Source organism: Meles meles, chromosome 7, assembly GCF_922984935.1.
Source record: "Meles meles chromosome 7, mMelMel3.1 paternal haplotype, whole genome shotgun sequence".
Classification (NCBI taxonomy): domain Eukaryota; kingdom Metazoa; phylum Chordata; class Mammalia; order Carnivora; family Mustelidae; genus Meles; species Meles meles.
In genome coordinates this window covers 47,398,777-47,424,637 of record NC_060072.1, presented here as the reverse complement: position 1 = coordinate 47,424,637, position 25,861 = coordinate 47,398,777, and the positions used below count along the sequence as shown (strand labels likewise).

Below are 25,861 nucleotides of genomic sequence, written 5' to 3'. Positions count from 1 at the left end.
ATGGGGCTGGATCCCACCACCCTATAAACCCGAGATCACACCCTGAGCCGAAACCAAGAGTCAGATGCCCAACCGACTGTGCCACCCAGGCGCCCCTATTTAACTTATTTTTTTTCCCCCTTTTTGGTGCTGACTAAACCTTGGGAAAGGATTGATTGCAGTGACTTATTAAAAACCATCTATCAACATTTCTACATTCTGCATTTTAAAGCTCTCCAAAATCTGCCTCCTTATTCTATATAAATTCCACTAGCCTCCTTCTGTTTTGGTTCTAGCTCCTGGCCCATGCTCATTTCTGCTTCTGAGGTGGCCCGAATTGTGTTATGTTCCCCCAAATTTATGAGGTACTAATTTGCAGTACCTCAGAATGTGATTGTATTTGGAGACAGGAGCTTTAAAAAAGGTAATTAATGTCACATGAAGTCATATGGGTATACCCTAATCCAATATGACTGGTGTTCTTGTAAGAAGGGGAAATTTGGAAACAAACTCACATGTGGGGAGAATACATGTAAACTTACAAACAGATCCATCTACAAACCAAGGGCAGAGGCCCTTGGGGAGAAACCAACTGTGTCTCAGACTTCTAGCTTCCATAACTGAGGAAATGAATTTGTTTAAGTTACCCAGTCTGTGGTACTTTGTATAGCGGCCCTTGCAAATACAATCTGCCTTTGCTCATGTTAGTCCCCTCACTGAAAATGTCCCTTCCTTTCATCCGCATCTAGTCAGTCATTCAACATGGAATTTAAACAGCCACTTGGTGAAATTATCCTAGACACACAAATCTTTTTTTTCCCCCTGTTCTAACAGAGAACTTAGTCTGTACTATAGATTTTAGCAGTTCCTAGCACACAGAGTAGTTGCAAGGATTTCAGGTATTAATATAGGTAAAATGCTTACAACAGTGCCTGGCACGTAGTGAATCTTAAGTGTCTGCTACATCTGTTGCTGCTATTACTATGTCTTAATTAGAAGGTAAAACACACAAGAATTGGTAATTATTTGTGGGGCTTAGGGCAGAAGAAAGAATAAAGGATATTAGGCTAGGCAAATAAGTATGTGGTACTATTGCCCCAAATTATCCACTTATTTTTATAAAGAGAGAAGTAGCCTTTTAATTAGTATTATACACAATCTTTATTCAATGGAAATCAAAAAACCATTAAACAGAAATAATAAAATATAATAGCTGTAAATAATACTTCTGCAAGGCTGAATTAACCCTTTGTCCGTATCATGTTAGATCTTTGGGAGACTTAAAATTTTCACAAAACTGGAATTACAGTTGATCCTTGAAGAACAAAGGTTTGAACTACATGGGTCCACTTAAACACAAATTTTTTCAACAAATATAGTACAATACTATAAATGTATTTTCCTTATGATTTTCTTAATACTTTTCCTCTAGCTTGCTTTGTTATAATGCAATATGTAAAGCATATAACATACAAAATATGTTAACTATATTATCAATAAGGCTTCTGATCAATATTATGCTTTTAGTTTTCTTCGACTATGCAGGGGAGGGAAGTTAGGCGCCTTGCATTATTCAAGGGTTAAGTCTATATTTTAAAATGTCTCTTCACACTTAATATATCATGCCAATAAAATTTTCTCCACATCGTTTTTTTTTGAAGTTTTATTCAAGTAATCTCTATATCCAATGTGGAATTTGAACTTATGACCCTGAGATCAAAAGTCACATGCTCTCTGGACTGAGCCAGTTGCCCCTCCTCCACAACATTTTTAATGGCTGAATACTGTTCCATTATATATATAGCTTAACCTATTTACCAATATCCTCATAAACCATGTAATAATGAATACTCTTATAATCAAATTGCTACATATAGTCTTATTTCCTTATGATACATTTCTAGAAGAGGAATTTCAGGGTCAAATGCACACGCTTCTGGCTTCTGATACATACTGTCAAATAGCACTCTGGAAGTGTGGGGATTTATATTCTCAGACATTTAAGAAGTCCTGTTTCTCTGAATCCTTGCCAGTATTATCAAGACATAAATCACCTGTTAAAATAATACCTGAAGTCCAAATTAATGTGTAACACGTCACTCATAAGTTGGACTATTAAACCTTTTTATTACTCTGAAAGTGTAAGATTCTTACATACATTTTATTTTTATTTTTTTAAGATTCATTTATTTATTTTAGAGAGAGAGAATGTGTGTGCAAGTGGGGGGAGGGGCAGAGGAAGAAAAATTCATGCTGACTCCTCACTGAGCATGGATCTGGACACAGGGCTCGATCTCACAACTCTGAGATCATGACCTGAGCCTAAATCAAGAATTGGATGTCCAGCCAAGCCACCCAGGCACTCCTCTTACTTACATTCTAGATGAAGAATCTGAGATCCATTAAGTTACATAAATCAGATCACTAAGTAGTAGGAATTTCTGCCCCAGTTGTGATGCTGACTACTCTTCTGATTTGTCAGTATGCCTCACCAATTAAGCTGTTTTTTGTGTAATAGCCTTATCAGTTTCCCAGAAAAAGGTATACATCTTCATTATCCAGGGCTGGAAGCTAGCATATTCCATTAGGTTAGCACTACTTTTCCTAACTGCTTCCTAACTTGGATTTTACACATCATGTAAAGAAAGCCTTTTGAGATATTTAAAAAGAAAAAAAGATTACCTAATCTTAGATAAGAATCTACTTCATTCATTGATTTATTTATTCACTGTCTCATTCATTTAACAAGACTTATCTAATGTCTACTTCACGTGGAGAATGCAGTGAGCAAAACAAATGTAGTCCCTGCTCTCATGTAACTTAAATTTTTAGCAGGATGAAGGGAACCAGATAATAAAGATAAAGATAAATTATAAATGCTATTAAAAATCAGAATAAATGGTGAAAGGAGCTACTTTAAATACGGTGGCCAGGGAAGGCCTGTCAGAGATGATTTCAGAGTTAAGACCTAAAGGATGAGAGTAAGTTAGCCATACAGACACAGAGAAAGCACATCCCAGGCAGAAAAAACAAACAAACAAAAAAACAGCAAGTGCAGAGGTCCTGAGATGGAGTACCAGTTAAGATTAAATTCAACTGAGAACAAGAGACCCCAAATAGTGGCTTTAATAAGATAGAAGTTTACTTTCCCCTCACATCAAAATCTATGTATGTAAAGAGTGTAGGGCTGGTACGGTGCTCCACAAGGGTCCCAAAGACTCAGGTTTCCACCAGCTTAAGATTTTGCCTAGAACCCAAACTGACAGAGTTCCAGGCCATCACATCCTTATTCCAGGGTACAAGATATTAAGAGGAAAAGAAACAAAGGACTGAAGGTGCACACCATCTGTCTTCTAAGGATGGTATTAAAGGAGCGCCACATGATATCTGCTTATATGCCACTGGCTAAAACTACCACATGGCTACAGAGAGGCTGGAAAATAGTCTTTATTCTGGATAGCCATGTGTCCATGTCTATTAGTATTAAAAAAAAATGGAGAAATTTTAGGGACAACTAACAGTCTCTGCTATAGACCTGAAAGAGCTCGGTGGTGCATGACAGAAATAGAAAGGAAGCAAGAAGGGTGAGAACAGGATGAAGCTGGATTACATTTACTTAGAGATATATTCAGTCTTTTAACACACCATCTTACAGAGTAGAAGAGAATGCTTAAGAGGCAGGAAGGAACCGTTAGGGTCAGGGAAGGGAGGGACATAAAGAGGTGCTGTTCCTCTTTGAATTTTCCTGAAGTAAAAAACAGTGAAGCAGAATGTTTAATGGACTGAATAACCAGGCAAAACATTTTCTACTGGTGACATCAGCACCATTAGGAGTTTAAATTAATTCACACAACATTTACTAATATGTAAAAATACCTTCTATTCCGTAAACATAACAAAGTCACCATTTATAATATGCTTATTTTCCTTGCTATTTAAGACTGACAGATGCCCTCTGCCCTTCAATCATAAATTTTAAATTGGATAACAGTGATTCTTTTAGGAAGGACAAGGTGATTGTATAAAAGAAACCAACAAAGGAAGTAGAAATTTTATTTACTTCAAATGGTTTGGACTTTACATTAATACGTTCTATCATTCAAATAGAAAAAAATAACAATTCACTTTATAAAACTACACAAATCCAAACACACTTGCAGAGACTCAAATTCTTAAGTCTAAAAATGTCGAACAGTAACAAAAAGGAAAACGTTTAGCGATATACAAAGGAATAAAAAGAGATGATTTCAAAGAACATAAATTTAATTTTGAGTGACAAGTGTTTTTTTCTGAAAAATAGAGACTTCACTCTCGCAAAGTTTCCACCAAAGGCACCATAATTTCAAAGGGTCTTGCTCACAGCCCAGCAAGTCACTCAAGCAGAGGTGGGGACTGAGTAGTAGGAGCGAGGTGAAGTGCTGTAAATCTAACTCGGCTAGCGCAAGCTCATGCAACAGTGCTTGAAAAACTGGCTCCCCTCTAAGTTCTCTCCCACCAAGTTTTTTTTAAAAAAAAAAGGAAGGGTGGTGAGTAGAAAATACCAACGGTTTCAGCAGAGGGAAACTCACTTCTCAGGAGGTGATGGTGACATGCTGCCAGTCCCTGGAAGTGCGTGCACAAGCACCGGAGATCGCGGAGGCTGAGGAAGGAACAGGGGACAGCGATCAGTTTTGCTTCAGGTGGTGGGAGTCGGGGGTGGCGTGGGTGTGGGGGCCCTTCCAGGCGGACGTGGGAGGGGCGTGGTGTCCGACACGAACACAAACACAAACACGTTCCGCGTCCCCAGAGAGGGCGGGCCGACGCCACCTCACCATTCCCCGCCCCTGGACCCCGCGGCCCGCCACGGACCGAGGGCCAGTGCTCAGTGCAGAGCAACCCGGCCCCAGACGGACTGTAGCGGCCGCAGAGGCCCTGATCGTTACAACGGCTGCGAAGAGGCTGCGCGCCTCCCAACGAATCGGTGGGAGACAGTCTGGAAGCCGCGGAGAAAAGGTGAGGGAGTGAAGCGCCTCTCTCCATCCCTTGTTGAACGCGCGGGAAGCGGTCTGCCCACCCCCAACCCTGTCCGGTAGGCAATCGCTGTTCCCACCTTCCGCCGCCGCCTTGAGTGAAGCCGGAACGACGGGGGTCACGGCGGGGGTCAGAGGGTAAAGGTCTTGCTCCCAGCAGCCTCCGCGGTGGATACGTCGCCATCTTGGATCCGCGGGACAAGAAAATTCATGCGGTGAGTTTTTGGCAAATTTTCGGAAGTCTGGCAGCGGGGCGCGCGGCGGGGGCGGCGGATTCGGGGCCCCCTCAAGGCTGGGGAATGCCTCGGGGCCGGCCCGGCCGCGCCCGGGGTCCGCGGGCAGCGTCCTGGCCCGCCGCTTCCCGTTGCTTTTGTCTCGGCTCCAATCGAGAGAGGGAGAGCGGAGCGGGCGGGGAGGGGGGGTGGCGGCGGTGGAGGAGGGAGGGGGTGTGTATGAGGAGGGTGGTGGACGGGACGTAAAGCGTCGCTGTACTTGGGTGGCTGCAGCGGCAGCCCTGGATCCTAGGCCTGGTCCCTTTCGCGGGAGCTGAGGCTTCCCCTAGACTCCGCTCCGCCCGGCTCCCGCCAGCGCGGAGGAGCCGCCACCGCCGCGCTGCTTCCTGGGGAAGAAGAGAAGGCGGCAGCAGCGGTGGCCGAGGAGCCCGGGTCCGCTTTAGACGGGCTGCCGCGTTCCCAGCCGCTGCCGCGGTCTCTGGCTGTTCACATTTTCTCAGTACATTCACATCACCTGCAACTTGTGTGTGTGTGTGTGTGTGTGTGTGTGTGTGTAATAGATGGGGTTGGGGGAGACGGACACGGGACTGGCTAACGGGCCTCAGGAGCCCCCAGGCCCTAGGATACCAAGGAGTGTGGTTGGTAGAATGAGGAGGAGTGCAACTGTAATGCTTCCTCAGCCACCGCACCCGGAGGGTGAAGCTTGCGTGGAGAGATAGAGACTGAGACGGGATAGTCCTGGGGCGGCGGAGGAACCCGAGACGCTTCTGTTTGTGAAGTTGCTAGTCGTAGCTTTCTACTTCCGCCGGGGCCTCTCCACCTTGTGCTGTCTTGGGTCTAACTTAAAAGTTTCACGGAAGAAATCAGTGGGGTTGAAGGAGACCTTCCTAGTTTTTAGTTGAGGCTGTAGTCCATCGGGGAGAGAAAGCATCTGACTCTTGTTAACTGTTAGTCCTCGGCGAATGAGGATTCTAGTTTTCTTTTATAAAAGCTCTTCCAGTGTTTTAGAATTTGCATTTATTCCTGCCCCTGTAGGTATGGTATTACCACCACAAAACTCTTACATACGGGTACCACCCTCTCGGAAGGAACCTAAACATCAACTTCCTTTGAATTTGAAGGAGAGGCCTTCCTTCACTTTTCAACATCCAGAAGACCGAATGCAACACTCTGTTTAATTTTCATAGAACTTTTGGTCAAAGAACCTTACTCCTTTCTTAATCTTCTGGACCTGTTCTAACAATTAAGTACATTAATACCAGCCCTTACGTTCTTGGAGAAATGGAGAGTATTGAGTTAAAATCTCTTCACGAGGGAGGCTATACTTTATTCCGTTCAAAGTTAACACATTTCCTGCCATGCTTGATATTAGGAATTTCTAGACTTCAAGAATCGTTAAGTGTAGCTTTTGATTCGCCTTTTGAAATAACATTAGTGGAAATAAAGTATGGGGTGTTGGATAGGAATTTCAAAGTATCTATTTGCATAATGGGTTTAAGTTGAATTGTTTGGGAATACTTAGTATATTTGACAGCAGTTATTTCTTAAACATCAGTGAGCACATATCTTTTGCAATTTTGGAAGATAACTTTATCCCGGATTAAAAAGGGTTGATTCAGAATTACACTGGACTGAAATGGTTCAAATGTCTACATTGAAATGGTTAGAGGTCTACATTCAGATTTCATTGAAATACTGCTTAATGGACCAGGATCTTTAGTAAGCTTTGTATGTTGAACTCTTTAGTTTGTAGTTCTTTTGTGATAATAAATCTAAAGGAAAAGTAACTATATATAAAACAAAAGACAAAACTGTTCCACTTCCTTGACTTTAAGAGTCTCATTTACTTTTAAAAAGGTACTTTTCTCATTTTCTAAAGACAGTGAATTGCAGTGACTTCTGTGCATACTTTGTAATTTAGACAGGAATTGAGAAACTTTCACATTTTTTGCATCCTATTAATGTATCAATAAAAATAGATTATCTTAAGCAGAACCCATTTATTCCAAGTATACTGTATAGAGATATCTGTAACCTAATCTGATACTCTTGGGGAATGAGAATTGCCTGTATGCTTAACCAGGCAAATTTTTCAGTTTCTGTAATACTGCGGTTTTAAAGTAAATTTATGTTGTGGAAAAATTGGGGCAAAATGTAAGAGTGTATTTATATCCCTTCGTTTGAGAGGTACTTGATCTTGAAGATAAAATAAAACACAAAATGATATTCCTCCTCAAGAGATCTAATTATCTGCATTGTTACTTAATGATTTTCAATGTTTAATTTACTTTTTGATTTTTCAGAGATACTTAGTTATAACCTGAAATCTCTTTTTGTTCATAAGAAAATAAGTACTTCAGATATATGAGTATTTCATTAGAAGTGCTTCTAACCTAGTTGTTTTGGTTCTTATCTCTGGTAGGTAATGGTATTGAAGGTACTTGTATCTTAAAAGACTCTTAGAGAATTTTTCACAGCCCATGGGAAGTTATAATTTTGCCCTGTTCAGTGACAGATTTGCTTCATGAGATTTTCTGACACTATAGAAAAGTAGAGGCATGCTTTACTTCTATATTTATAAAATAACGAGTAGACATTAATAGACTAGTAAAAATAAGGATTTTTTTGCTCTTTAAAAGCAGTGATAAATAGTATTTTTAAATTATGCTGAAATTTTTAGCTGTACAAATTTTGTTCTATTATATATTTATTTCCATGTGGTTACTTAATAGGCAGTGAGGACAGCTTATGCAAATAGTGATACAGTCTTAGGAAAAGATACTACTAAATAAAATTTTGTTTGTTACCTAGACCTCTGGTAGATTTTGTAATACAAAGAAGCAAAAGAAAACCAGGGTACCCGGTAGGGCAGTTTTACAGACAGTTAGTCTGAGTTGCACTCTAATTTTTGAATATAATTACATCCAATGTATGTACATACAATATCAAGGGATCTAGTGCTGTGATATAGGAATCATTCTGACTGATGATATGGGTGATCATTCTGCCTTACTAAGGATAATTTCTACCTGTGATACTTAACATTGTGACTTTCACTAGATATTTTTAAAGAGCTGTAAAATTGATGTCTGTTACAGAAAGCCTGTCTTTTAAAAGAAATAGAATGGACATCAGGATTTTTAGGTTTTAAAATTAAAATCTTGACCTTGGTTTTGTTCACTCTTTTCATCTTCAGCTTAAATACTATATATATATTTTCCTCTTGCTTTAGTTTTTCTGTTTGGCATCCTTTATTTTTAATTCTTAAAACTCCTCTCTATGATGGACCATGCTGATATGGCTCGTTCATTTATTTACTTTGTCTATACTTTAGGGATGACCTGGAAAAAGAATTCCCTGTTGTGTTTTTCTAACAGCTTGTTCTCTGAGATGCAGATGCACATCTCTTGGCATATCATGCTGCATTATGAAATAATAAAATGGTTTATAGTGTTTGTTTTTTGGTAACATTTCATAGCTTATATAATATGGAAACATAAGTTATATAGGAGAAAAAAATTTCCATTTCTGGATACTCTATAATATTTTGTATAGGCTTACTTGGGGTCTAAGTCTAGTTATATATAGCTAGATATTTTGGACATATTTGCCACCTTGAAATTTTTCTTTTTTTTTTTTTTTTTTTTTTTTTTTTGCTTTCATGCATATGTTTTTGTGTGGGTTGGTGGGAGTACTTTTACTGTCACTTCTCTGTTGTTTGACAAACTTCCTATTCTTCAGAACTTTACTCTGGTGTCACTTTTTAAAGATTTTATTTATTTATTTGACAGACAAAGATCACAACTAGGCAGAGAGGCAGGTGGAGAGAGAGGGAGAAGCAGGCTCCCTGCTGAGCAGAGAGCCTGAGGCGGGCTAGATCCCAGGACTCTGGGACCATGAGCTGAGCGGAATGCAGAGGCTTTTAACCCACTGAGCCACCCAGGCACCCCTCTGGTGTCACTTTTTAAATGAAACCTTTCCTGAGTCCCCAAATCCTTCTGTTGTACTGCTTTTAGTCTTCAAACCTCAATAATTAAATGTGTCTTGCTGTATTGTAATTTACTGTCCACTCTATCTACCATAATAACATCCAGTGGACTGTAAGTACCTTCCTACCTAAAAGGTAGGACTTTGTTTTTTTATGTTTACATTTCTAGTATCTTCTATAGTGCATAGGACTCAGTAGGTTATCAATTAATATGTGGTAAACTGAACTGGTGCCAGATCCTCTTTTGACTCTATGCTTTCAGAGAGCTGAACAGACTGGAGAAGGGGATGGGAGGAAGGTCCACCTTGTATTATTTTTCTTCCTTGAATTTTTTCTTACAGATTTGTATCTAATTAACTACCTAGGGGAAACTAGATAACCAGCTTCTTTGAGAACTGTATGTAGAGTAAGTGTAGGAAAGGGAAGGATATTAGTAATAAAGTGCCTCTGGCAGAGTGTTTAAGTCTGTATTGCTGTATTTTGTATGGCTAAGGTCACTGGTTGAAGGAGATATTTAGTACAGACAGTCCCAGACTTAGGATGCTTAATTTGATGATTTTTTTTGACATTATGATATTTCAGAATGGTTCAAAACTACTGAAGGAGTAGAAACTATACTTTAGATTTTGATTCCCACCCCCTCCCTCCTCCCCCCTGCCCCCCCCCCCCCCCCCCCCCCCGGCCGGGGCTAGCAGTGAGCTGTACAATACTCTGCTGATACTGGTTAGAGGCAGCCACTCAGAGCTCTCAGTCAGCCAGCCTGTCGCAAGAGTAAACAACCAGTACACCTATAACCATTTAGTTTTACACTTTCAGGATAATATTCAATAAATTACATGAGATTTTCAGTACTTTATTATAAAAGATGCAGTGTGGCATTTTGTCCAATTGTAGGCTAATATAAGTGTTTTGAGCACATTAAACGTAGGTACACTAAGGAACAGTCTTCAGTAGGTTAGGAATATTAAATGCATTTTCAGTATAATGATAATTTCCATTTACAGTGGGTTTATTACATAGTAATATATATTTGTCATTGCTTAACCATGAGCTCCTATTAGATTTTGGCTTTTGAAGTTAGATTGTTTTGTTTTCACATTTTTACTTCTAATGATTTGAGTGCCTAGGAGTTCTCCAGTTCAAATACCATTATCCTTATGAAAATTAGGTGAGATGACTTAATGTATCTTTATTGGTAGTTTAAAACCTAAAAAGCCCTGAAGCTGATTTTTTTTTCCAAGCATGGTGGCTAATTCCAACTGAAATTGATAAACCTAACCATAGGCTTTATTGGTCCATCTAATTTTCCAACTTTCTGCTGGAGAAGTATTAATGTATTTGATTGGACTGTCGAGGCCACTCTGGAATTTATTAGGTTATAAATGATATATACACTATTTTGTCTTTTTAAAACCTGAAGAATTTTAATTCTGAGAAACATCTGGCCTTTAAAGGTTTGAATTAGAGATTGTGCACCAATTTTGTGTCCATTTTTTGACTGGTAGAAATTAAATAACACTCACTGAATTGCGTTTAGTGGAGAGGCTAATATTTCACTTAAGTTTTTAGAAATCTTTTATTTTATTTATTTATTTTTTTTAAAGATTTTATTTATTTATTTGACAGACAGATATCACAAGTAGGCAGAGAGGCAGGCAGAGAGAGAGGAGGAAGCAGGCTCCCCGCTGAGCAGAGAGCCTGATGTGGGGCTCGATCCCAGGACCCTGAGATCATGACCTGAGCTGAAGGCAGAGGCTTTAACCTACTGAGCCACCTAGAAATCTTTTAAATGCTTCATTTGCTTATATATTTGTCAGACTTTTTAATAATTGAAAACTAAAGATACAGAGAGAGCGTATTTTTTAAAAAAGATAATTTAAGGGGCTCGTGGGTGGCTCAGTTGGTTAAGCTTCTGCCTTCGGCTCAGGTCATGATCTCAGGGTCCAGAGATTGAGCCCCATGTTGGGCTCCCGCTCAGCAGGGAGTCTGCTTCTCCCTCTCCCTTTGCCTCCCCCCCCACCCCGCTTATGTATTCGCGTTCTGTTCTCTGAAATAAATAAATAAATTCTTAAAAAAAATTAAAAAAAGATAATTGGATCCAGTACTCAGGACACCAGTCCTTTCTCTGCTTTTACTGAGTTGAAATGTCTTTCTTTACATGAAAGTAGATGAGTGCCACACTTAGTAATTTTTTTTACTTAGCCAAGGAATGATAAAATAAGCAAGAGAAAATTATGTGCCCTGGCAATTTAGGTAACAATGAGTAGACTTGCTTTTTTTTTTTTTTTTTTTAAACATAGCGATATGCTCTTTTACCATTTATACATTTGGATATTGAAACAGAACTCCATTTTGTGTCAGCATCTTGACAAAATGTAATGATTGATTATGTAATACAGTGTATTTGGGAGAGGAACATTTGGTTTTGTGTCATATTTGGCAGGAATGTGTTCTTGTGTTCCTTTTTATATTGTAAATTATGCTTATTCATATAATTTTTATATTTAATTTTCTGTTTTAAGAGTTTTTAGAGAGTGGTATCAGAACAGTATTCAATAATTAATGTCATTCAAAAGACCTGATTTCCTTTTGGCTTAATTTTACTACTTAATATTTTAAAAAATAGTTTATAGGTTGCAAAGCACTTTCATATGCATTATTTCAATTTTAAGTTTGTTTGTTTATTTATGTAAAATAATCTCTACACCCAAATGGGGCTCGAACTCACAACCCTGAGATCGAGTTGCATGTTCTTTCAATTGAGCCAGTCAGGTGCCCCCATTATCTCAACTGACAACATGGTTGTCATTTTGATGGTTACTTTTAAAATAAGTCTGTATTTTAACATTAATGTAGAGATAGAACAATCAAGCTGATTTGACTTTTACTGAAATTAGTAATTGGTGGGATGCCTGGGTGGCTCATTTGGTTAAGTGTCTGTCATCATCTCAGGTCATGATCCCTGGGTCATGGGATAGAGACCTGAGTGAGAAGCCTGCTTCTCCTCCTGCCTGCTGCTCCCTCTGCTTGTGCTCACCTGTGCTTGCCTGTGTGCTCACGCTCAGGTGCACGCTCTCTCTCTCTCTGACAAATACATAAATCTTTTAAAAATGCATAAATAACATTAGTAGTTGGGAATTATAAAGACCATTTTATTCTTAGACTGGACTCAGCATCTAATATATTTCTCAGTTTAATGCTACCCTAATACCACTCTATCCTGATTTATCAGATTAAATAGGTATAAGTGGAAGGTTTTTGTTTTTAATTGGTCATCTTGCTGATTCAGGATATTAATACAGACTTTTGAAAGAGAGGTGGGAGGAAATTTTTTGCTTCAAGCTTGACTTTGGTAAAATACAACAGTTCACGTTTTTAAATATTGTAAACTATCAAGAAATGCCAGAACTTTAAATAAATTATATTGTGTTATATAAGACTAGATAGTAATATATCACATCAATGCAACATTTTATAAACTTACTGCACAGTTATTTTGGAAGGACAACATGTGTGGAGCAGATACGCCTTGAGCCTTGCCTTGATTTACTAGTGTACAAAATAGTGCTTTAGGGGTGTAGTTTTTATAATTTGAGCGTGTTTGGCCTTAGAAAAAAAAGTAAAGCTATAACCACTCTAATCTATGCCCACTTATGAGAAATTGTGGATGAATTTATAGACCTGTCAAGCCAAACTTCGAGATGCATGGCAGAGCTATTTAACCTGGCAGCAATGAGCAGCCTCCAAAGTGTTTCAGTTTGATGTGAGATGTACTTCTGTATTCTGTGTGTGTGTATATCACACATCCTAAAATAGATGTGTATGTATTAAACAGTTGTAGTCTAGTGCTTTAGGGAATCTGACTCTGCTTTTTAGGTGTTTCGGAGCATAGTTTGAAAACCACTGGACTTGATCGCCAAGGTCACTTCCACCCTGAGATCTGTGGTTTTAGAAAGTCAAGGCTGTTTCGTCTCTTTGTAGATACAGAATTCATAGGATTTACTTGTTTTTGAGTAACATTTGGGTAGAAATTGTTTAAGTTTAAATTTCAGGCTCAAGTGATTCAGTGTTAGCATTATAAGTATTTTCACATAAATTCTTTAATAATTTGAGTGTGCTCTTCTAGACATTGCTGTAGTGCTGGGTGTATGTGATGGTGAACAAGACAAGTCTCTGCCTTCTTGGAGCTTACATCTTAGGGAGACAAAATAAGTAAATAGTTTCAGATAGTAATTGTGATGAAGAGAATAAAGAGGGTTAAGGGGATAAAAGATGGAAACCATTTTCAGTACAGTGGTGAGGGAAAGCCTTTCTCTGGAGGTAGCATTTGGGCAGAAACTGAAAAAAAGAGAAAGCCATGCAAAAGTCTGGGTGAATGGTTTCCCAGACAGGAAGAACAGAGGGCTCTGAGATGGGGTCAAGTTTTGCACAAATTTCATCAGCAGTTACTTAGTGCTTTTGGCATAAATAGGGGTAAATTCTAAAGGAAAAAAGAGATAATTAAGATAGTTCATGGGGGCGCCTGGGTGGCTCAGTGGGTTAAGCCGCTGCCTTCGGCTCAGGTCATGATCTCAGGGTCCTGGGATCGAGTCCCACATCAGGCTCTCTGCTCTCTACTTGGCAGGAGCCTGCTTCCCTCTCTCTTTCTCTCTGCCTGCCTCTCTGCCTACTTGTGATCTCTCTCTCTCTCTCGCTGTCAAATAAGTGAAATCTTTAAAAAAAAAAAAAAAAAAAAGATAGTTCATGTCTTTCAGCTGTTGAAAATACTGTGTTGGATCCAGTAATTTACAGTAACTTTTACAGACAGTTATAGGGAGCAGGGATTATTTTTTACTAAGAGGCATGATGTTTTCTCTGTCAGGTGGAATTGGGAATCTTCCTGCATTAGTGGAAAATTATAAAAGAGTAGCTTTTAAACTTTTTATATTGGCAAAGAACAAGCAAATGCTTCAAGAGTTTTTGGTTTTGCAAAGCTGTTCATATTAGATTTTCCTTAGAAATTAATTAGTAATAACTTTCATGTTTAATTATATCTCTTTGTACAGTTCAGTACACTGCCATGCACTGTTATAGGTGTGACTGAATAATTCTTGAGGTTCACTTTTTGTGGTGCATGCTGTTAGAGTAGAGCAACCTTCTTTGAGGTAGTTAATGAGTTTTCAAGGAGGAGATAGTTGAATTGGGCTCGGAAGGGTGATTGGGAGTTCACTAGGTGGGGGAGGGCACATGATCAGCATTGCGTGAGCCTGGGAGAGTGTGTAGGATTTGGAGAATTGCAAAGTAATCTGCTATAGTTCTTAATGGAGTTCTGGGACGTTAATGAGAAGTTGGCTGAAGGAATGAACTTGCCATAATGTGGGACCCTTTTTTACATGGTGAGGAAAAATTAATCGAGTTTTGTTTTTTTTTTTTTAAGCAAGTGCTAGTGATAATCAGATTTATGCCTGTGTGGGGGGGGGATTTTTGGATTCCACAGTCACATTATAATTAAAATCACGAGCTTGATGGTGTGAAATTCCTAAAGGAATATATTTTCTTCATTAGAAAAATTGTGTTTTATTCATACTGCAGGATTTATTTATTAAGAACTGTATGACTGAAACTCTTATGTTTCTGTCTTCCAGAGAACTGTTTACGCCAATACTGGTAGTTAGAAGTTTACATCAGTGGATGAAATTTGTTACATACGTTTTAGGGCAGGCAAAAATTAAATGTTGTTATTTGACATTATTTGCAGGCATGAGATTTAACATTAACATTACTTAGATAAATTAGAATAACCCCAGAAATATGAGGTAGATTCATTCATAGAAAATGATACCAACCTATACAGGTGTTCCCCTCCTTTTCAAAAGTTCCCATTGTGCCACTTTGTTTTTATGAAATATCTACATTATTATCTGTTTTCCCTAACCGAAAGAAGAGAATTTTTGCTTTATGAGAAAAGGTAGAAATGAAAGTAGCGTTTAGTGTTTTATAGTGAGTTTTTTCAGTGCACATTTGGAGAGAACAAGAGGGGCCCTTCTCCGGGAACCACACTCAGCATCTCAGTATCAAGCTGCCATAGCTTTGAACTGTGTCTGGGGCACCTGTGCTTTATCTTGATTTATTTTGTGCATTTGTTGGCAACAAGTGTCCTAAGATATCAGCAAAGCCAGAGAAAAGTTTTGGGGAGCTTTGGGAATGCTCAAAAAATTTTCCATACAAATTAATGGTAATTGCTTCTCTTTAAGGTTTCATAGGAATGCTTTACTTTTAGATGGTGGAGAAACCTGTATTATGTTACTACAAGTGCTTATTTTACAATGTTTAGATATGTGCGTATGTGTATGTTATTCAGAATACTGTATAACAGTTACTCACTTATTTTAGGTTATCGGCATTATTTGTTAATTCCAAAATCCAAAAAAAAAACCAAAAAACCCTGAAAACCTCAAATGTATGTTTTTAAATAGACTTAATTCCATAAGAATGCAGTTTGAGCAAATTAGTACTTAGTGTGTTTTATATACCAGTTCTCATAGCAAAAGTTAACGAATTTATTTACCATTATGACTCGGAGCTGCCCAAGTTACCTAATTGTCTATTTAGTTCATTTTTGGCTGAATAAGATGGAACTGATCATGACTCCTATTAAAGAGAGTTAAATTGTGCTGCGATTTTTCATGATGTCATTAAATTCTCTGGTACTGGCTAGTCTGAATGGGAATAACCATTCTACCACTTTTAATTAGCTCTCTGACTTATTCTCCCTAAACTTGAGTTTTCTCATTTGAAAAATGTGGATAAATAGATTTGATGTAAGGAATAAAGGCTCTTGTCGGGTTTTTGTTTTGTTTTTGTAGTGGGATTGCTACTTAAAGGTGAGATTCTGAAGCAAAAGAGAATTAGCCACAGTTTTTCAGAGTGCAATATCCTCTTATTTGTGTCAGATTTATAAATGTAAACAAGGAAAATGCAGTTTTGCTCTTAAGAATCTACACGTTTTTGGGGCCCCTGGGTGTCTCAGTGGGTTAAAGCCTCTGCCTTCAAGCTCAGGTCATGATCTCAGGGTCCTGCAATCAAGCCCCGAGATCAAGCCCCGTGTCGGGCTCTCTGCTCCCCGGAGAGCCTGCTTCCTCTTCTCTCTGTCTGCCTCTCTGCCTACTTGTGATCTCTGTCTGCCAAATAAATAAATAAATCTTAAAAAAAAAAAGCGGGGGGGGGTGCGCCTGGGTGGCTCATTGGGTTAAAGCCTCTGCCTTTGGCTCAGGGCATGATCCCAGGGTCCTGGGATTGAGCCCGGCATTGGGCTCTCTACCTACATGTGATCTCTGTCTGTCAAATAAATAAATAAAATCTTAAAAAAAAAAAAAAAGAATCTACACGTTTTTCCTACCAGAAATTTTCTTTGGATCACATTGTGTTAAGTACTTTGGTGGTTCTTTGAGTAACATAAATACGTTGCTCTATCTGAAGCTCTTGGAATGGTGTATGGTATAATAGGCATTTAGTAATTACTTCGATAAATGGGTAAACCTAATGGAGAGAGCCTTAGTTTAGGTGTTTACCACTTACAACCTGAGTTATGTCGAGCTGGCTAAAGCAAGTTTCTTTTCTTTGCCTCAGTTTCCATATCGTTAAAATGAATAAAATATCTTCTTAGGAGTATGTAGACTGACAATAGATTTGTAGCAGTGTGGGTTTATTTATTTATTTTAAAAAGATTTTATTTATTTATTTGACAGAGAGAGAGCACAAGTAGAGAGGCAGGCAGAGAGAGAGAGAGAGAGGGAAGCAGGCTCCCTGCTGAGCAGAGAGCCCGATGTGGGACTCTATCCCAGCACCCCGGGATCATGACCTGAGCCGAAGGCAGCGGCTTAACCCACTGAGCCACCTAGGCGCCCCGCAGTGTGGGTTTATGTCACTTTTCCTTTTTTTTTTTTTTAAAGATTTTATTTATTTGACAGAGATCACAAGTAGTAGGCAGAGAAGCAGGCAGAGAGGAAGGAAAGCAGGCTCCCTGCTGAGCAGAGAGGCCAGTGTGGGGCTCAACCCCAGGACCCTGGGATCCTGACCTGAGCCAAAGGCAGAGGCTTTTTTTTTTTTTTTTAAAGATTTTATTTATTTATTTGACAGAAAGAGAGATCACAAGTAGGCAGAGAGGCAGGCAGAGAGAGAGGAGGAAGCAGGCTCCCCGTGGAGCAGAGAGCCTGATGCGGGGCTCGATCCCAGGACCCTGAGATCATGACCTGAGCCGAAAGCAGTGGCTTAATCCACTGAGCCACCCAGGTGCCCCCAAAGGCAGAGGCTTTAACCCACCGAGCCACCCAGGCACCCCAATGTCACTTTTCCTTTATGCAGAGTAAATATTCCAGAATACTGGAGGAAGTTCAGAGGGAAAAATTAGCATAGAAGTTATTATTTATTTTTTGAAAGTTGAGAAACTCAGGTTGTTTATTTACCTTTGGGTATATGGTTATCTTAAACAGAGAGATAATACATTGTTTTGAGGTATTGGATTCAGAAAATGGGTTCTAGTCTGGGTTCCAGGAATTTATCAGCTATGTGTTTGGGCAAATCAATTACTACTGAAGAGCCTCAGTGTTTTAGTCATTTATATCTTTTAATTTTGTTCCTGATGAGAGTTGAGATAATGAAAGCAACAGCATTTGCTTAATTGTAAGGCAGTGTGAAAGTGTTAATGGTAATGATTCCTGGTTATTAATGGTTGTGATACAACTAGTAGTTTTAAGTTGTGTGTTTCATTCTTTCATTTTATTTTACCTTGTGGTACTGCTGTGTCCACTGGGTTTTCCCTTTATTTTTATGTAGTTAAGTAATTGGCTTATTGGACTTTTGGGAGGAGGGAGTGTGGGAAGTTCATCATAGTAGGCCGGTTAACACTTGGATGCTTTTGCATGCTGAAGTCCTGATTCTTTCTTTCTGTAAGTAAATATGGCAGGAAGTTTACTTCATCTTCATTTCCTCTTCATTAAGGATGAAAGATGGTAAATGTTCTTTGGGTTATTCCCATTGTTTGTAACTGTACTGGTGTGCTCTCTATTATTGTTAGTCAGGCGTATTTTTGTGAACATCATGCCTGTTTTCCCTACAAGTGAAATTCATTCGTAATTTACAATTAGCGCTTTTCGAGTATCAATGTAGTAGTTTGAAACTGTTGTATATTCTTTGTTTATTCAATGTGTATGAATAACTTTTAAGTTTTTTTTTTCTTCTTCCCTTAAATCTGTAAGCTCTCTTGGGTGCTGAGTCCTTTGAAGCATTGAATACCATATAAGGAAAGCAGTACTAAGTATTGCAGTAGCAGAGTAAAGAAAGTGAATCGGAGAGTAATGAAATTTGGAAACTGATTGTTCATTGAAGGGAAAGGCTTTGCTTTTACTCTCACCCTTGTAAAATTGGAATTGACTAGGAGTAGCTAGAGAATTCATTTTTTCAGAATAGTTTACATTCTAAATTGTATAGTTAGAGGACTTTTATTTTTTTAATTTTTTAAAAGATTTTTATTTATTTATTTGATAGAGATCACAAGTGGGCAGAGGGGCAGTCAGAGAGAGGGGAAGGGAAGCAGGCTCCCTGCTGAGCAGAGAGTCCCAGGCAGGGCTCTATGACCTGAGCCTAAGGCAAAGGCTTTAACCCACTGAGCCACCCAGGTGCCCCAGAGGGCTTTTATTTTTAATTGTATATGCCAGCGTTGGGCCAATAGTGTGCTGAAATTTTAAGACATGGCAAAGGTAATGTATTTTTTTTTTTTTTTAAGATTTATTTGAGAGAGAGAGTGAATGTGAGAGAGAGCGCAGGAGCTGGGGGGAGAGGGAAAGGGAGAAACAGACTCCCTCTGAACAGGGGGTCCTACATGGGGCTCAATCCCAGGATCCTGAGATCATGACTGAGCTGAAGGCAGCCGTTTAACCAAACTGAGCCACCTAGATGCCCCAAGTTTTGATTTTGATTTTACAAAATTAGATTCAGTTTTTTTTTTTAAGGATTTTATTTATTTGACAGAGATCACAAGTAGGCAGAGAGGCAGGCAGAGAGAGAGAGAGAAAGGGAAGCAGGCTCCCCGCTGAGCGGAGAGCCCAATGCGGGGCTCGATCCTAGGACCCTGAGATCATGACCTGAGCCGAAGGCAGAGGCTTTAACCCACTGAGCCACCCAGGCGCCCCAGTTAGATTCAGTTTTAACACTACTTCAAAAACTGTTTATCTGGGGCACCTGGGTGGCTCAGTGGGTTAAAGCCTCTGCCTTCAGCTCAGATCATGATCCCAGGGTCCTGGGATCGGGCCTCGAGTCGGGCTCTCTGCTCAGCGGGGAGCCTGCTTCCTCCTCTCTCTCTGCCTACCTCTCTGCCTATTTGTGATCTCTGTCTGTCAAATAAATGAATAAAATCTTAAAAAAAAAGTTTATCTTTATTTCTGATTTTTTAATTTGCTCAGAAAAAGAACAGCTAAATTCTTTTGATTTCTAAAATTACTCACATTAATGTATTGAGAAGTTGAACTTTTTTAAAAGAGAAAACTTGTAATAGAAATGATTTCCTTATAATTTACTATTTTACAACTTTGGATTCTTGAATATAGATATATGTTATAGTATATTGAGGAAATAATACTGGTATTTTCTAGTTTTACATTTTTATATGATGCAAATAAAATGTGAGGTTATGCTAAAGGAGTCTGGTAAAAAGTAATAAAAACAAACAAACAAATACTATAGAAAAGTGGAGGGGCACCTGGGTGGCTCAGTGGGTTAAAAAATCTTTAAAAAAAAAAAGTGGAAAATAAAGATGAGAAAAAGAAGAAAATAAAAATTAGTTGGCAGTTTTGCATAGTAGAGAACTGTTAACCTGGGCAGACATTATTGTATTGTGTGTGTGTCTGTGTGTGTGTGTAAAACACTGTGGTCTCTTAAATTTCTCCTTGATTACTAAAGTAACACAGGGTGATGTGGAATATCCAAAAAATGCTAGAAAGTTTAAAAAGAAAGGGAGAACATCCAGAAACAACCACTGTTCCCATTTTTGTAATAGAGAAATTGAGCTGTACTTAGTGATTTGCAACCTGTATCTTTAAAAACAAACACCCTTAGATCATAAGCATTTTCCAGTGTCATTCAATATGTATCCAAAACACGACTCCTAATGGGCAGAACATAACTGACTTTATTCTTTATTATTGAACACTTAATTTTATTTTGATGTTTCTTTATTTTTAAAATTTTTATTTATTTATTTGACAGAGAGAGTTCACAAGTAGACAGAGAGGCAGGCAGAGAGAGAGAGAGGAGGGAAGCAGGCTCCCCGCCGAGCAGAAAGCCCGATGTGGGGCTCGATCCCAGGACCCTGGGATCATGACCTGAGCCGAAAGCAGAGGCTTTAACCCACTGAGCCACCCAGGCGCCCCTTGATGTTTCATTTTTATAAATGGTACTGTGGTGAATATTTTTCTACCTGAATTTTTATTTGTGCATTTGAATATTTCTTTAGAAAGTGTTTCTCGGGGCACCTGGGTGGCTCAGGTGGTTAGGTGTCTGACTCTTGATCTCAGCTCAGGTCTTGATCTCAGAATCCTGAGTTCAAGCACCTTATTGGTCTCCATGAGGGATGCCAACTTAAAAAAAAAAGCTTCTATAAGTGTAATTATTATTTTAAAGTATTGGAGGTAACTCCAGTGCTTATTAAGTAATTGCTGTGTTTTTAGTCAAATAACTTTTCACGCTTCAGTGTCTTCTCCTGTAAAAGAGGCTTAATATTGATACTTAACCTCCTAGGATTGTTAGCAGTGAGTGACAGTCTATGTATAACAGCACAGCCTACAGCATTCCTCAGCTGCCCTTTAATAAATAAGCTCCTTTTCCTATAACATTTATCCTATAGTCATTACTTTAACAATTTTGTCTCTTATTCTGCCACTAGATCATGAGTAAGGATTGAGTCAGCTCTGTTCACTAATGTGTATTTGAAACATTATGTAGGGCCTGACAAATAATTGTTGAATGTATGAAAGGTTATTTTCTAAAGCTTTTAGTGTTTACCTTTTTTCTTACAGCAAGGCTTTGCCAATTTACATTCTCACCAGCTATGTGTGAATGAATTGTCTTTTTCACTTTATTGTTAATGAGGTAGAGTACGGTTGTGTTAAAAAAAAAAAAAAAGAAGTCCTAAAATTTGAAGGTATAAACTTAGAATATTAAAAATTTGTGGGTTTTTTTTTGTTTTTCAAAGAGTGGATCTTTTTTATTGTATAATTTGTATTTAACATGTTTTCTGTTCATGTCTTTCATTCTCAATAATAATACTAAGAATAAAATAATAAAGTGTTATAATCCCAACTCTGGTCCTTTCCCAAGCATCATTTTATATATCATGGGGGAAAAGCAAATCATATTTAATAGCACACAAATATGGAGTGAAGTTAACATATAGAGGTTCAGTACTAAAATTCCGCACAAAAGTGGTTTAAACTGAATAAACTAATGATGTAAAAGTTTAAGAGGTTTTTCTCTAATTTAATTTGCTAATCAACAGTAAAAATGTAGCTGTTATGTTAAATGCCAAAATAAGGTTGTATTTTTACTATTTTCTTAAGCTTATGTTGTCTGGAGGGCTTCAATTTGATATCCAGATGTGAATTTGAAAAGAACTAGTGGTTTGATAGTGGGGGTTAGACAAAGTAACACTCATGTATTGTTTAGATATTTTCTGTATGTTGTTCATTTCTTTTATTTATTCATTTGGCAAATATTTATTTGACTCCTGTTGTGTGCCAGGCACTGTTCTGAGAGAATATAATAAAATGAAAAAATAAAATAAGTAACATAAAAAATAAGACATACTGTGGCAGAGGGTGGTAGGGGTATGGAGAAAAAGAGGCCAGGGGAGTGAAATATGAAATATGTATGGGATGCAGATTTAAATTGTTTGGTCTTGGAAGTCCTCTCATTAGAAGGTGATTGAGTGAGCCTGTGGTGAAGGAACAGTCCTCTGCATATCCAGGAGAATGGTTCCAGGAAGGAACAAAAACCAAGAACAAATGCCCTGAGAAAGGATGTCTAACAATTTGATGATTTATGATTGAAAAATTGTGAGGAAGCCGATGTGACTGGAATGTGGTGGGAAAGGGGGAGAATGGTAGGTTGGTACAGAAAAGGTAGGAAACCAGAGGCAAGTTAGGAAAGATTTTGTAAGCCATTAAAAGGACTTTGGCTTTAACTGAGTAAAATAATCTTATATATACTTTGCACAATTGTTATATAGTTGGTTGAATTATTTCCATTTTATAGTTAATAAAGGTTCTGTAGGATAGCTTGTGGTTAATTTTTTCAATGTCTTAATAGCTAATGAGTGGCAGAACCAAGATATGAACTTAGGTCTTTGACTTCAAAGTTTATGGCTGTTTCATTACATGGTCATTCTTGTCCTAGCATACTTCTAGAGGCTTTCAATAACAACCACCCGCCCCCACCCCCGCCAAAGCCAAACTAGGATTTATAGTGTGGATCCAGGGTGAGTGTCCCCATGCATGTGTGGGGACTAAAAGGCTCAGAAAACAGTTCTCTTAGTTCAAAATGTATTCAGATACATAAAACACATAAAACGTGTTTCTGAACATGCTAGTTTTAATACACTGTATTGATTCCATGGCCCGGTGTTGGAGTCCATAGTTTGAAAATCACTACTCTGTTTTCTTTACAATGCCAGAAGTTCCAAATTTATCTGTGGCTTTGAATTAATTGTAAGAGTGACTGCTGCTTTGTTTACTTAAGAAAAATCCTTATATCTATAGAATTAGCTCTTTGGTTGGGAAGCAACCAGATTATGCAATCAGATTATAAAAATATGTAACATTTGAAACTTCATATATGCTTTTAATTTTCCTTCCAGAAAAACATCAACTTAGGAAGGAAACTTAGATGGCGGAATTAAGTCTTGTGGCAAGAGGACAGGACAATTAAGAACAACAAGTTAATGCTGCTCTTACCACTACTACTGATTTCTGTCAAACATTTATTATACTAAGTTTTTTTAAAAAGCAATTTAATATGTTACTTAAATATTCTAAGAAGTTTTAAAAATACATATATCTCCTATTACAAATCTCTCAGGGCAGGACCTATGTTCAGTATGATATCTATAGGAATGAGTACCATTTTTTTAAAGCATTTTATTACCATTCTTATTTTTAAGTCAACTACATACATATAATACAAGACACCCATTTAAGTGTCCCTTACAATGAGTTTTGACAAATTTATATACCGTAACCATCACCACAATCCAAATAAAAACATTCTCATCACATCCGAAGTTTACCGTCCAGGCAGTCCTTATTTGTGGCCACGGGCACCCACCAATCTGCTTTCTGTCTCTATAGATTAGAGTTTACTTTTTATTTTTTATTTCTTTTAAAGATTTTATTTATTTATTTGACAGAGAGATCACAAGTAGGCAGAGAGGCAGGCAGAGAGAGGAGGAAGTAGGCTCCCGCTGAGCAGAGAACCCAATGCAGGGCTGGATCCCAGGACCACCTGAGCTGAAGGCAGAGGCTTTAACCTACTGAGCCACCCAGGCGCCCCCTAGAGTTTACTTTTTTAGAGGTTCGAACAAATGGAATTGTACAGTATGCATTAGTTTGTGTCTGACATCTTTTGCTCAGTGTGACATTTTTAATTCAGTGTTGTTTTATGTATCAGTCGTTAATTTCTTTTGGTTAGTATTTTTGTTGTGCTATTCTAACAGGTGTCTACAACTTTGTTGAATGAATGCATATTTAGCACAGTAATACCCCTCCCTCCACAATTTTGCTGCATTTCTTCTTCTATCATGAGGATGCTAAAATCTCTTCTAGATTGTGTATACATATTGCTAGAGTTAAGTTGTGTATGCATTATGTAATGGAATGATTTAATAGTGAAAGATATTCAAGATTTAGAGCTAAATGACCTTGGTATGAATCCTTTTTTTGGCCACCCTATACCTCATAAGGCAAATTACTTAACCTTCTTTAAGCTTTGTTTCCTCTTTTCTAAGATGAAGGTAATTAAAGTTGTTGACGTATTAAAGAAATTATGTGTAAACATTCTATGTAAAACAAATGTATTAGGCCTTTTGTAAAAATAGTAATGTAATTTTATGGTAATTTTTGGACAGAGGAGTTTAGTGTCTGCTTTTTATCTACTAAAAAAATTGTGCCTTCTCATAGAGTTGCAGTTTTAGATTTTTTATTAGTATTCATTAGTGGTTTGAAGAAACACATGTTTATGCTTACTAGAAGATTCATCTAGTGAAATCGATTACTTTTAGATCTTGATTAGTTTACTTTTAGGTCACAAAATTGTAGGTTTTTGCTAATTAAAATGATAAAGATAATTCATAAACTTTTTTTTCACAGGTGAAAGGCTTAGTGAAATAAAAAGATGGAAAAAATAGCGGTAATTCTAGCTCTTCATTATTGGCAGATAATAATTTCAAAGAGTAAAATACTAATGGGGAGAAAGGAACCAGGAAACTAACATATATTTGAGGCAGGCTTTGTAGTAGTTTTTTACATACCATTTGTTCATTCAGCAAATTTTAATTTAATACCTACTAGGTATCTAGGACATGTCTCACTGTTGGTGGGCTTTTGAAATTAATGCGTTTTTCTTTTTAATCCCCTGCTTACGCTGTTGGCTGGGTATTTAAGTACTATATAAACGTGTATTTGTTGAATGCATTAAACTTTTTATTTGGCTTTGGAGCAGAGATGACTTAATGTGTTTTTTAGCAGATTAAATCTTTTTGTGACCAGAAGATAGTTTTTAACTTACCTAAATAATTAAAAGGTTATTAAAGTTTGTATTTTGACTGTAAACGTTGATATGGTTTAAGTGACTTCTGATTATGCTTGTATCAAAAGATTTGACCTTTGGGAGAAAAAATTAAAATGTTGGGGGTACAGTAGTGGGCTTTGTGCTTGTGTTTGGTATATATAGCAAATTTAGAATAAGGACGGGTACCTGACGAACTCAGTTGGAAAACATGTGACTTTGATCTTGGGGTTGTGAGTTCGAGTCCCAAGTTGGGTATAGAGATTACGTAAATAAATAAAAACTTTAAAAAAAAAGAAAATTTAGAACAGGGATACTGAATTTTGAAGGGTATCTTTTGGTAGTTTTTTTCACTACAAAATTTTACTGTTTGCCAATATGTTACATTTTTTCTTAAATTTTATGGTTTAAGTTTAGTTGATTTATTGTCTTATTGATAACTGGCTAAATCAAACATGCTGTTGTAAGCACACATTCATTAGGAAAAGCTATTAGATGAAAAAGCTATTAGAAGAAAGGTGGATCAGTCTGAAAATGTGTAATGAAGATAAGATAGAGTTTAGCAGGAAAAAATACAATGGGGATTAAATGACATTGTAAGTGATAATGTGGGATAGATAATAAATTGTGCTTTTGAAGATATAAAAAATGTTAAAATAAGATCCTTAAAAACTAGCATTCAGTTTTTAGGCATTCAGATAGACTGGAAACATTCTCATTTGGACTTGTGGTTTTTAATCCTGAGTGCCTTAGAATCCAAAGGATTATTGAAGATGGGGATACATTTGTTATTTCAGTATTTCAGAAATGCAAACCTAATGAAAAATTTTAATTTACTTTGA

General features: G+C 37.8%; 2 protein-coding genes across 13 annotated transcripts in view; one reads left to right on the top strand and one right to left on the bottom strand.

Moving 5' to 3' along the window:
- The window catches only part of LOC123945893, a 186,360-nt gene extending 181,165 nt beyond the window's left edge, over nt 1-5,195 (bottom strand). For 9 of the 11 annotated variants that reach the window (XR_006819519.1, XR_006819513.1, XR_006819515.1 and 6 more), the window contains exon 1: nt 4,548-5,172. Coding sequence is in view for 2 of the 11 variants with exons in the window: in XM_046010879.1 (XP_045866835.1) it covers nt 4,548-5,172 (625 nt within the window). In the remaining 9 variants the exon portion in view is untranslated. Of the gene's footprint in view, nt 1-4,547 lie in introns of all 11 variants that reach the window. The other 2 variants (XR_006819520.1, XR_006819521.1) reach the window with 1 other exon arrangement.
- Nucleotides 5,069-25,861, top strand: part of CNOT2 (CCR4-NOT transcription complex subunit 2) — a 123,545-nt gene continuing 102,752 nt past the window's right edge. The window contains exon 1 of one of the 2 annotated variants that reach the window (XM_046010872.1): nt 5,069-5,203. In XM_046010872.1, the coding sequence (XP_045866828.1) occupies nt 5,199-5,203 (5 nt within the window). In that variant the 5' untranslated portion in view covers nt 5,069-5,198. The remainder of the gene's footprint in view (nt 5,204-25,861) is intronic. The other variant, XM_046010873.1, reaches the window with a different exon arrangement.